This window comes from Thermobia domestica, chromosome 13 (genome assembly GCF_964235325.1).
Source record: "Thermobia domestica chromosome 13, izTheDome1.hap1.1, whole genome shotgun sequence".
Classification (NCBI taxonomy): Eukaryota; Metazoa; Arthropoda; class Insecta; order Zygentoma; family Lepismatidae; genus Thermobia; species Thermobia domestica.
Genome location: NC_137466.1, coordinates 90692368 through 90706124, shown reverse-complemented (window position 1 = coordinate 90706124; position 13757 = coordinate 90692368). Strand labels below are relative to the sequence as shown.

Sequence of the window (13757 nt, the reverse complement as noted above, 5' to 3'; positions counted from 1 at the left end):
TTTAATAGATTGTCTATTAATATAATAGTACAAAACGTGAAAGTCTTATGTCGGTGGTGCTCTTGCCCCCCCCAAGCGAAGTCTGAAATGACGCCCCTGTTTTGTAGGTGTATCGTGTATATTTGACCATTAGGTTTTCTTAAACAGATTAAAACTTGTTATCTGTATAACTTTTGATTTGTATTTCATTTCTAATTTAATTAATAATTCAATTTTATGAACTGAATTATTGGCCACCCTATAGAGCTAATTTGGCATTAAATCTGTTGACTAGTTTCCTCCAACTACAATTGAGCATTTACTTAATTATTTAAATTTTCTTGCTAACGTTCAACATCAATGAAAAATATTATTATTACTTTTAACCCTTTATTTGGCAGTGTTGCTTACAAGCAACATTGCATTCTATTGTGATATCCGCACGAATTGTAACTTCAGTAATCATTTAATTGACATTATTGCTTTCATACAATATTCATATACATGATTTGCGGGTCGCTTCTTTAGATACTTCTAATCTTTATCAACAGGGGACAGTCAAATTTAGTATTGTACAAGCTTTATCTCCTACGTTCCGCGAGTTCTTTTATTTATATATATATTTTTTAATTTGTGGCTTCATGCTCTATACGAAGATATTTCAACGAAACTGCTACTCATTACTGAAAATATTCTTATGATATTTGATCATAATAGGGCAATGCTGCTCAGTAGCAAAACGTAAGACCTATTTTATGGCAATGTTGTTTTGAAATAAACATCCTGTATTTTGTAACCAAAGTACAAAAATACTTGAAAAATTACGAAATTATTATCAGGAAGACATTGGTTCAACCATAAAAACAAACTAAATATTTTGATGGTAATGCTATCAATGCTTGCCAATTAAAGGGTTAACCCTATTCTGAGAAAGTTGGGTATTTACCGAATAAAAATGCAGAATACATATGAAATAAAAAATAAAAGTATATAGCACAAGAATGTCAATATCGTGTACTCGTATTTAGATACAATAGAGAACAAAAGGGACTCCTTTACTAGTAGAAGGATACTAGAAGAAAGGACACTTTCGTACTAATAATACACGAATATACGAAACGAATTATTCCTACCTATTATCAAGGACGCTGATTTCTCTGTAAATTTTGGGGGGCCTTTTCAGATGCAGAAGGTGTATATATATGAGGATTTTAAGACAAATTGCATTCAAATTATGCCAAATATTGTATATTCATAAATGCAATAGAGGACCCATATGAGCTTTGGGGGGTCCTGGCCCCCAGGATCCGCGCCTTTGCCTATTATTTTATCTTCAAAATTGAGAACGGGGAATATGAGAGACCATGTAGGAAAGTGAATTATTAATTTTGATAAGAATTGCGAAAGTTTTAGAAAGAAACTAGTTATAGGATCCCACAAGAGTAAGTTTATATATATATATATATATATATATATATATATATATATATATATATAATTTACCTGTATTCATTATTCTCTATATGTATCTGCAATTCCATATATAGTATGAGTTTTGTATTTAAAAATGATTGCAGATGTTAGATCTGCAATACGGTACGTGAAATACAATGAGAATTTCATATTTCTTCTTTTTTAATGTTCCAGGTGAGAGATTAAACCATGATGCGCCGCGGGAGTAACAGTGGAAGGCCACCACCTCCCGCTCGGAGACACGGCGCCATCTGTAAATTGCTCCTCTTTCTCCTCCTCCTCTGCTTTGCTCAATTCACATGGTAAGTTCATTTCGTTTCCTGCACAAAAGGGTTCGGAGCTTGCTCGCTCAGTTTTGCTTAATTGGCATAATCAAGTTTATAACATACCACCACAAAACATCATGTACCATCCTCAGCAATAATTAATTAAATTCACGCTGTAACTTCATAAAGAAATGTTGTCAAAGAGAAGTTTTCTTAATGGTGCTTTCTCCATTCAGAAGAGCAAAGTTGTAGTAGCAAGAACCCTCGCAACGATGTAGGCGAACTCTCCTTATTACTACCAAGTCATATAGCAAAACTGCGTCGAAAGTGCTGTTTAAAAATTTGCAACAATTTTTTTAATTATTTACTAATGTTTCTCTAATAGTTAAGTAAGTTCCAAATATTTCCTCATAAATCTCAAGAAAGATATTGAGAACTTCCAGTACAATATACTCAAGAAGCATGTTTAGACTATTAACTTCCGTAAACTCTTCAAAATGAAAGAACTCTAACTCAAAAATTAGGTTAAGTAGCATGTATCATGTAATAAAAACCGCTAAACAACTACAGAACGTCAACAACTTGACGAAGGGTCGTATCTCAAAATCTCACTTTTTCAGACATAAAGAAAGAAATAATAATTACGTAGAGAGGAAAATAGTTGAATAGGTAATAACTCGTCACCTATTACAGATAATCATTATGTTCAATTATTGATAAATTATTGCATATTTAACTTTTTCCTCTTCTGTGGAATTATATTTCTTTCTTTATGTCCGAAAAAGTGAGATTTTGAGATACGATCCTTCGTCAAAGTGTTGTAGCTTTTGGATAGATATTTTGATAAAACAATATTATAATGCATTTAGTTTTCCGTACACAAACGTTTTACATTTTCCGATGTTTTGAGAGCAACTTGCTATTTTATACTGAAAGTGATTTATCAGCTAATTCATTTTGAAACTTCAGAAATGTGGATAGAAAACGAATAGAATTGTATATCCGACGTAAATTAGATTTGGATCATATTTTACAAGTTAGTGAAAACATAGAGAAACTTCTTGTATCTTTGCTTCGTTCTTTAATTATTAGTTTTATCTCTATTTAGTACATAAATTTAGAAAACATTAGGGATTATATTATTCCACAAAATTAACTTCAAATATGTTAATTAATTGCCTCAAGTACAAACTCTAATTGTGATTCTTACAAATGGAATTATCGCATGATTTATTTTTGTTCTGGAATTTTGGTAACGTAGAAATTGTAATACTAATTTTAAAAATTCAAAATAAGACAAAAGCATGGGTAATAGTATTATATACCTATCAATATATAAGATAAATGTGGATAAAATTGTTCTATTGTATAACTGCGCATGTTTACTTTTTCAAGATGATGGCACAAATAAACAAATGAAGATCATTCATCTGTAGGGTATGATAAGTCGGTTTATATATAAACAAAAATCCAATGAAATCACTTAAATCTGCATGTTTAAAACATAAATAACGTTATCGTACTTTATTTGCTTCTTACTTTCCTGTGTCACAAAATTAGTACTATATTGCCCTTGAAAATAAACTATGAAACTCATTATGTCAGTAATTAATATTTTTTTATGATCTTAAGATAGAAATAAATAAATTCTATACTTTGCTCCATTGTAACAAACAGAAAACAAAGTAATAAAATATGAAGTTGGGTAACATTGCGCATAGGATAATCAAATTTGACTACACGCTCTGTCCTACCTGCAAATTTGTAACAAATTAAAATTTTATCAACTAGTAATATTATTTCGAATTGGACATTGCAAACTAGCAACTGTGTAGAAGGCAGTTTTTGGTTCTGTTGAAACATACTTTTATCTATACAACTTAGATGTCATAATTGAATATAAGGCAGCTTCTGTTTCTGTTGAAACATACTTTTATCTATATATATAAGCTAGATGTCATCACTGGCAAGCTTGTTCCATTCACCATTACTTACAACACTTCGAATAGCCTTGAATTGTCAGTACAGACCAACGGGAATGTGAAACGACGATCTTCTAGTTGGAAGACATACTGACTCAGAAGTAAGACATGTCATGAAAAAATCTTATCTCTATTAACACCGACGAATGGGAAAATCAGTATTGCTAGAACTTTTCAGAATTTTGTAAGGACAGAAAGAAGGAGGCAAGCAAGAAAGTCCGAAATGTTGCCACTATTCTACAAACAAACAAACAAACAAATAAATAAATAAAATAGAAGAGTTTAGAAAGTATGTAATAGTTAATAAAAGATGAGAATTATCTTGAATTATGTGCATAATGGAAGATAAGAATTTAAAGCCAGCTATTTTTACAACCTTTCCACAGTAGTACGTACTTATCAGTAACTTACTGCTTTATATGCCAGTTAAGTTATAATGACGAATGATTTCAACGTAGAATTTGTTTATTTTGGTGCATGAACTGTGTTCTATAAGCGTTTCAGTGTATTCACTATTACTGTTACTGAATCTAGAGTTCATATTTACTGTTCTCATTTGATTCATTTTGTGAACGTTACTTACGGTATGCAAATTTGCTAAGTTTGGCAATGTTTAATGATAGACATTAGAATGTCAATGTCTATTTGAGCTATATTCGTTTAATTTCCAATATTACTACTATATATTTAGGCAGTTTTAGTCATATTCAGAATGTTCGGTGAAAGTTTCAATACTTATGTCAGTTTAAATGATAGTATTAGTACCATTATTTGAGCAATATGCCTTCATATTATTAAAGAAAGATTCTTACGTGTGGATATGCTGAAATTATAACATCATTATCATATATATGATTGTATATGCCTTTCAATCGAGAGAAACATAAAGCAATAAATCAGCTATGAGGAATGCATAAAAGCTGCAGACATTAAGAAAATAGATATTATGAATGAAATAAACACATTTCTTCATCTATCTGTCAGCTCTAACTTATAACTCTTACATTTAAATTTCTTTAGTTAAGCAATATTTACAAGTAGAAAATTGAGTGGCTTCGAATCTAGTTATTCTCTCGGTGAAACTAACAAATAAAACTGGAAAATATTAGCTTCAAAACACAGTTACTTTCTTGTTTTGCAACTACCTTCTTATAACATTCTCTCCTTATTTATTTTTCTTTTTCATCCCAAGAAAAATTACAGGATTTTAAGCAAACATTTCATTGTTTAAATTGTTACCAAGCAAATTTTTGGAATCACCTCTCTTTATTTGTTGCTTTCGTTTTTCAAGTTCTTATTACTTCAAAATTGCCTGTACATCAATACCATGTTTTCATTATATAATATTAAAACTATTTTGAAAGTGGAAATTTATTAAATATTGAATTTCATATGTTGTAGGGGACTTAACCAAGGACGCCGGCGACCTGTAACAAATTTCCGTGAGAAGGAGAAAGAAGTGCTAGATCAAATTTTAGGCCCAGGAAGTTACGACGCCAGGATTAGACCTTCTGGCGTCAACGGCACAGGTAAGCAAATAGAACCTGATATACACGGATCTCATAAAGAATTTATTTGATTCAACGCATCAAATACTAATAATTTTAGTTCTACTAACATTTTTAAAATATAAGTGAATAAGATTTCCCTTTATTCTCTGCTGTTCTTTCGTTTGATTTTTTTCCCAATGTTCAATCACTTCACTAACCGAATCGTAGTTTGCTTCAGCAGAAATGAATGTAGTATTTATGCAAAGTATAATCAGCTAACTCATACCAGCTTTGAATGCGGATAAAACTGATCTCTAACTGTACATGTTAAAATTACAAATCGATTGTATAACTACTACTACTTTTTAAAGATCTTGCTAAAAATATGTGTGAAAAACATTCAAAATTAAAACTTATTATGTTGTGTGTTTTAAATGATTTCTTCTGCATGCTAGGGTGTTATAAAATATATTATATTAGATATTTCATACCTTCATATTCATAATACATGATTCAAATAGTTGAAGTGAAAGACGATTCAGTCGCTTGATTCATGTTTAAAAGTTATATGAAATATTTCTTCTGATTAAATATATATATATATATATATATATATATATATATATATATATATATATATATATATTAAACATGTAAATTCTTATTTTCTCTTATGTCATTCGTACGGTCGCAAGTAATCTTTACCATCAATCAAATACATCACATTGTTTAGTTTATCACATCGTATGTTCAATAGAATACGCTAATATGAGAATTAATATAAAAGAGTCTTATTTAAAATATTAGTAATACAACATTAGCCTAATCAACTATCTACAGCAAGTTTAAGTAACTGACAAAACATTCACATATCAATACTAAGGAGACTTGTTAATGATTTGAGTTGAATAATGGAAATATAGTATTTTTTCATAAAATAGATAATTACTTTCTTCTTTCAAAATGTCTGTATTCTTTCTTGTCTGTCAAACTAGGCGTTGTTCTTTGTTTAAAATATTTATTACCTACCAATTCGTCAAATCGGTGTAAGTATCTTGTTCATATTATTTCATTTGTTATTTGTTTCTGTTAAGTATTGAGGCGTCCTCTGTACGAGGAAAACTATCCCACAAACTATGTGAAAATGAGATATTGTCGTTTCCAGATAACTCCTTGCCATCTGCTACTTACTTCTTGAATCATTTCAATATCACTTACAACCAACAGAGTAGTTTCTGCTCCTCAAATCTACTGCATCTCCTCATATGAGTGCAATTTCCGTAAAAAATGGAAAGCTGATCCAGACATTCTCAAATTATGGAGAAATAGCATAGCTCTCTCCTGCAGTGGACGCTTCACTTGATTAAGATACACCGTATAATCTTTGGAAACGTATTACATAAGTATATTCTATATATTTCTGTTAATGCTGAAATCACATGTATTTGATAAGGGTATTCTTTCTTTTCATTGTGATTACGTTCACTATGTTTTGTAAAAGTTATCTTCTTAATTTATATTACGCTTTATATAGATTAATAAACATACAACTTTTCAAATGTCTCTTTGATGCCTCTCAATTGATTCATACGATTCATTTTATTTTTAACTTTAACTTAATTTAGAATTAGGGATACTAAATTGCTTGCGAAAGCATAGCTGCAAAAAAAAAAAAAAAGCTGCAGATGAGTGAAAATTTATTATAGGCATAAATGTATATAAATTAAGGTTAATAATTTCTCGTGAAGCGTTTTTTAAAAATAATCTTAACATACTTTTTAGATAGTAAACTTTTACTCAATTATTGTAATTGTTTAGACAAATTAAAAATATATAAAATATCTTGTTGTTGATGAACGTATTCTATATGATGTTTTATACATATATATAGCAGAGTAATTGTGGATAATTTAATTTTAGTTCATCTTGATATGAATTGTAATCTCATTCACCAATAACATCGCTAATATTACCAATAATACATAAAGCTTTCTAGATAAAAATAATATTATTTATGTGAAAAGTTCTTCTTCTCAGCATTAAAATTAACAACTCTCCAAAGAAGTGCTTCAATTTTTGTTTATCATTAACAAGAATTTCATAATTTCCATTAAGACAATCGTTAGGCAATTTTGCTTATTGTACCCACGATGTATAACCTAAAATTGTATTTTATTTCAAGGAATATTCATCGTAAAAGCTGAAATAAACAAAACAAATATATTTCTGTCTCAGTATATCTTATACCTGTACATTTTCGTGTAGTATTTGTACAATGGTTTTTATCTATAATAGGAAAAATTGAATTTATTAAATGCCCAGTTGATTAAATCCATCTATTTTATCAGCAATTTTGATATATTTGATAAAGTATATTTTGTTTTAATGAATGATTTTTCTTTTAAAATTTAACATTCCACGCTTATGACCTTTAGAATAAAGAAGACGGATGATTAATGGAAGTTAATGATTGTGAAATTAAAGTTTTGTGCTCCCCACCGGGATTCAAACCCGGAATGTTTGGTTTTAGAGAAGAACATTTGTGTATCACTTTCTTCTACTTATCTAAATAATTGACTATTGAAATGTTTCCATTTCTTCATGTAATATTGCTGTTAATGTATATCTAAACAATCAAAAAGTCACCATAACTATAATTTTATCCGTATAATACAAGCAGAATTTAACTTTCAGTCTTCACTGAAGTTCCAAAAAACACTATACTAATAGTAACTTTTCAATTTCGATTTAATTTTTCTGTAATCAACAATTATTTATTTACTAATTCATAAAATAGCTATCCAGATACTGTTATAAACTTTTTATGTGCATACTTTTGTGAATTCTGCCACAATCAATACTTACTATCTATTCTATTACTTTTATATCTTATTTACACAAGATAGTGGAATAATATAAAATCAAAAACTACGCTCAACATATAACCTCAAACAGAAATTTCAGAGTCCTCTCTTCTATCTATTTTCTTAGAATTATAAAACTGAAAATAATTTGACGTCATATTCTTATTGAAAAAATAGATACATTGCTTAGGTGGTTGAAACAAAATAATTAGAATTAGAATATTATAGCCTACAGCTATAACAAGTAATTTAAATTTATGGCTATTTTGATTTCAATGTTCTAATATTGAATTTGACTAAATAATTGATACGAAAATCTTTGAAGAAATTATCTTAGCTATTAATATTAAACAATTTCTAAATGTACTATTGAATAATTAAACCATGCATATTACAATAGAACATTTGTATTATAAATTTTAAATTTGTCTGTGATGAGCTTGTGTCGTGTGTGAGTATGTACTATTTATATGATAGTACATGCCCAAAAAAACTAAAAGACTTGTATTTTTAAAAGAAATTCTGTAATAATTTGTATACACAAGTATTTAGCTACGTAGGTTAACATCTTCATAAGATCTTATAGGAAAAGAAGGACAGTATGCATGTAATTCAAAATGAGCGTTATTGTGTAATTAATATTATCTCCCCATGGCGTCTTCAATCAAAATCTAACGAAGATAAACGGATAGTTGCAGTTGTTATTTTGCTCTAATTCATTGAGTTATAATTTAAGCGTATTCTAGCAGTCTTTCGTTTGTAATACTTGTGAGTATGCCTGTGCATCTGTGCAGATAAAAGTTTGGCATTCAAATTATTAGACCAATTCTAAATAAAGCAAGCAACATACGGGATTTTAATATATAGAAACTCTCAAAAGTAATATTCACGGGAGTGAGTGCAACAGTATAAATAGTTTCAAAGATCTAACAAAAACAATATTTTGCAGTTTAACTGTAGAAATTTGATTTCTACAATCGTAAATCATAAGTGATTATAACACGGAAACGGTTTAGGAAAGAAATTTACTGAATTTGTTCTCTTTGTTTTATATTATGTAACATTTTGCAATTTTGCCTTTTACGAATATTCTGTAACTTACTAAAATAAAAGCGACAGAAAACAAACGAAAAATAACAAAATATTTCTAAATTGTTTAATTATACACTAAATTCAAAATTATTTCTAGATATTCATCATCTAATAAGGATTAACCTTTTGTGCTGTCCAAATAGCACAACAAATATAATAACTAAATGTTTAATTTTTACTACACATGACAGCAAAAAGAACTTAATCACACAGAAATAAAATGCTTAATAAAAATAAACAAATAATTAAATAAAATAAAATTATATCAAATTCTTGAAGTAAGAATCGAAGCCTGATTAATCAACAAAAATTTGTTCCTTTCAATTTTATTTTCGTACTAATGTTTATTATACAAAGTAACACAATAAAAATAAAAGAGCAAATGAAGACGTATAAAGGAGGCTTGAAAGAAAAGAAAATGATAGAATAGAAATAATCACGTATGTATTATATATATATATATATATATATATATATATATATATATATATATATATATATATATATATATATATATATATATATATCCTGTTGTTCACAAGAGCGTAAACATAAATATCTTGCCGCTAGTAAGAGAGAAATGTTAGTAGGATTTAATTTACTACAAGTAACTTTGTGTTGCATTTCTATTCATTTCATCCTCTAACTAAATTATATTTAAATAAAATATTATATTTTTTGTATTATAATCTATTATGATAGTAAGTTGAAGAATGCACATTTAGGGCACTACTTATACTTAGCAGAAAGATAAGGTAGCATCAGGACGTAAATTATTGATTATTTTAGTAATCATATCTGACTTATAGGAAAACTTTACGATTCCTAATTTTAAAAAACCTGTTCTCATAGCGTATATTCTAAGATGTTTTCGATTGGTTTTATGTGAGTATTTAATTTATTCAACTGTGAATACAAAACTATATTACAAAACCATTTAATGGTATTAAATCAGAATTCCAATCTTCTCTTACAAAGTTCAATTAAACCACCACGGTTTTACTTATCTTTCTACAACTTTCTTGTAAAGAAAATCACACTTAAATGTAACGAAAGATATTTCACTTTTCTTAATAAAGAGTAATTGTCTTCAAATTCAGTTAACAGTCCTCTATATATTGTATATACTTAATATTGCTCTACACATGGAACCTACTTATTAACTTTCAAAAAAGAGTAGAACAAAAAACTGTATTAAGTAGGGTAAGTCAGATAATAATAATAATAATAATAATAATAATAATAATAATAATAATAATAATAATAATAATAATAATAATAATAATAATAATAATAATATAGCATACTACTAATACCAGATAAATCCAATACTTGGAAACGATAAATTCAAACTATACTAGGATCGAGAAAGTAGAATGACGAAACTGTACTTAAAACAGATCTGACGTCACTATTATCAACAAAATTTATTTAGAAGTAACTCTCATTGATATTTCAGTGCCACTTACAATATACATACAACATTTAATACAAAAATTAGCGATCCTGGCAGACGAAATAAAAATATATATATGGGAATGTCAGAAGGTTAAGGTAAAGCCGATCATTATGTTAGCTGTAGTTATTATTCCGAAAAGCACTGTGACACAATTGGAACAGATAAATCCAAACTATATATTAACAAACTTATAAATATCAGCAACTTCCTTACGCCTGTCATATGGTCAGAAAGTTGTACGGAGAACAACTCTTTCAGTAATATGCACTTACTAGAGACGATCGTCAGATTATTAAGTTAAAACTGGTTTACACTGAAGTATAGAGGTAAATAATAATAATAATAATAATAATAATAATAATAATAATAATAATAATAATAATAATAATAATAATAATAATAATAAAAATAATAATAATAATAATAATAATAATAATAATAATAATAATAATAATAATAATAATAATAATAATAATAGATATTTTAGGTAAATATAAACTATTGTTTATATCTATATGAAAAGAAGAATCGAGAGAATAATAAATTTCTAAAAAAGAAATTAAAGTTTTGTAGGCACATTAGAGGATGATTCAAATTAACAGAAAATTGGTTACTTAATAATATATCCTCTCGTAGTAAAACTAAATATTTTCCAGACATATTGAAACAATAAGCTAGTTCCATCTTCATTGGTAAGGTAATAACCATAAAAACGTGTAAGAGAAATATGGTATGGGAACAGGAATACATATCACTAAATGAACGTTAAAAATGAGTACTAAAAAGAACGAGCAGAGCACAATGAAAAAAAGAAGTGTTGAATTTGATCCATGCTACGTCACTGTAGTCAGAACCAAAATACACATCAAAAGTAGGTACCCAGATTTTATCAATGTTGCCAAAATTCAGATTTAAAGTCGGTTTATATTTATGAATAAATCATGATTCTTTAATCTCTCGCTGTTTTTTGTTTTTCCTGAATCTATTACATTAACCTGTTTTATATTATGTTTATGTTGCCTAGGTGAAGTGACAATCCCGACATACCCTCTTTTTTGATTGTCTAATGTGTTCTTTAATTTGAGGTTACAATATTGCGCTTTGGTTTGACCTATATATGAAGAATCACAACCACACTGAGCACAATTTTGTAGGCACATTAGAGGATGATTCAAATTAACAGAAAATTGGTTACTTAATAATATATCCTCTCGTAGTAAAACTAAATATTTTCCAGACATATTGAAACAATAAGCTAGTTCCATCTTCATTAGTTCCTGACTTATTTAGTAGATCAACAAAATAACACCTTGCCTCCCTATTATTTTGGCCTTCCAAAAGTACACATTCCCCTTTTGTCCGATCGTATCAAGTTTCAACTTCCAGCTTACATATTATCCAAATGGCTATACAAAAACATCTTACCTCTCCTTTATTTATGACCTTGTAAAAGTCCACAAGCCCGACGTTCCCCTTTGTTCGATCAAATCAGGTTTCAACTATCCAGTTTACTATCCGAATTGCTATTCAAAAACACTTAATGATTACAACAGTGATTTCAAATACGTTGTTCAAAGTAGCCTTGACGTTAAACAACAGTTGTCATCAGCTGCAAATGCTAATGCTGTTTTATTTGTTGATATGCATTCGTTCATACCATTGGAACTTACTGTCAATAGCATATGATCTTGGTTATTACAAAATGGTGTATCGGCCTATGAAACTCATTTTCTATTACAACTGCTTGAGGTTTGTTTAACAACCAATGTATTTGAATTTGAAAAATCATTACTTTTCCCAAAATGACGGTCTAGCTATGAGAAATACACTGTCTCTGATACTGTGAAACATTGCTTTAAATTAGATAGAAGCATCTATTATACAACAGAAAACACTACACAGAAGAAGTGTATTACCTATCATCGTTATACCTAAGACGTTTCACTGCTTGTGATGAAAATATTCTTTTACAAATATTTAAACAGTTCAATAATCAGCATCCTAGGTTGAAGTTCACTCTCGCGTGTGAATATGATAAATGTCTTCCTTTTTTAGATTTACTGTTTACGCGATCTCACAATAAATTTATAACAAAAGTATATCGAAAACCCACTGCAGGCACTACTTACATAAATCAATAGTCAGCCCATCCACTACTGTATAAGGCCAATGTTTGGATGAATTTCTTTCGTAGAGCATTACTAGTTTGTGATTGCTCAAGTGATCTCAATGATGAAATACAGTTTTTATATCAAATAGGACATAACAACGGTTATAAATTGCAAACCTTACAAAAATGGTTTAATCAAACAGTATCGACAAAAATTCAATGTATTCTCGCAAATTACAATATATCTGTTTCCAGTATCCTCCCAGAAGTATCCTCAGCATCTCATCGGCTTTAAAAGTTATTTTGTTGATCCACTAAACAAATCAGGTATTTATCGTGTTCAGTGTGAATGTGACTCTTCCTACACTAACCAAAGCAAACAAGCAAGAAAGTTATAAATAATGGAAAAGCAAGATGTTTTTGTATAGCCATTTGGATAATAAGTAAACTGGATGGTTGAAACTTGATATGATCGGACGAAGGGAAATGACGGAGATGTTCACATTCCGAAGGCCAAAATAATGGGATGGGAAGGTATTATTTTGTAGATTCACTAAATAAATCAAGTATTTATTATGCTCAGTGTGAATGTGACTGCATATATAGGTCAAATCAAGGGCAATATTAACTCCTGAATTAAAGAACACATTAGGCAATAATAACAAAAAAAAAAAAAAAAAAAAAAAAGATTTGTCGAGATTGTCACTACATCTAAAGCAATATACATAATATAAAACAGGTCAATGTAATAGGTTAAAAAAAACAAAAAAAAAAAAAAAAAAGAGAGATTAAAGAACCATTTTTTTATTCATAAATATAAACCGATCTTAAATCTGGATTCTGGTAACATTGATAAAATATAACTACGTACCTTTGATGTGTATTTTGGTTCTGGAAACAGTGACGTAGCATAAGCACCGTACTTCTTCTAAACTCAACTTTTTCTTTCTTTGTTCCACTGGGCTCTGCTCGTTGTTTTTAGTGTTAACTAGTAGTGTTAGTATTTAGTTCTTAGTATTAGTATCTTTTGTGTTAACTCATT

At 28.7% G+C, this 13757-nt stretch overlaps 1 protein-coding gene across 4 annotated transcripts in view; it reads left to right on the top strand.

Annotated features, from left to right (window-relative positions):
* The window catches only part of GluClalpha (glycine receptor alpha 1), a 387349-nt gene that overhangs the window by 301988 nt on the left and 71604 nt on the right, over nt 1-13757 (top strand). For all 4 annotated transcript variants that reach the window (XM_081736064.1, XM_081736063.1, XM_081736066.1 and 1 more), the window contains 2 exons: nt 1627-1754; nt 5102-5229. In XM_081736064.1, coding sequence (XP_081592190.1) covers nt 1642-1754; nt 5102-5229 — 241 coding nt within the window. In that variant the 5' untranslated portion in view covers nt 1627-1641. The remainder of the gene's footprint in view (nt 1-1626; nt 1755-5101; nt 5230-13757) is intronic.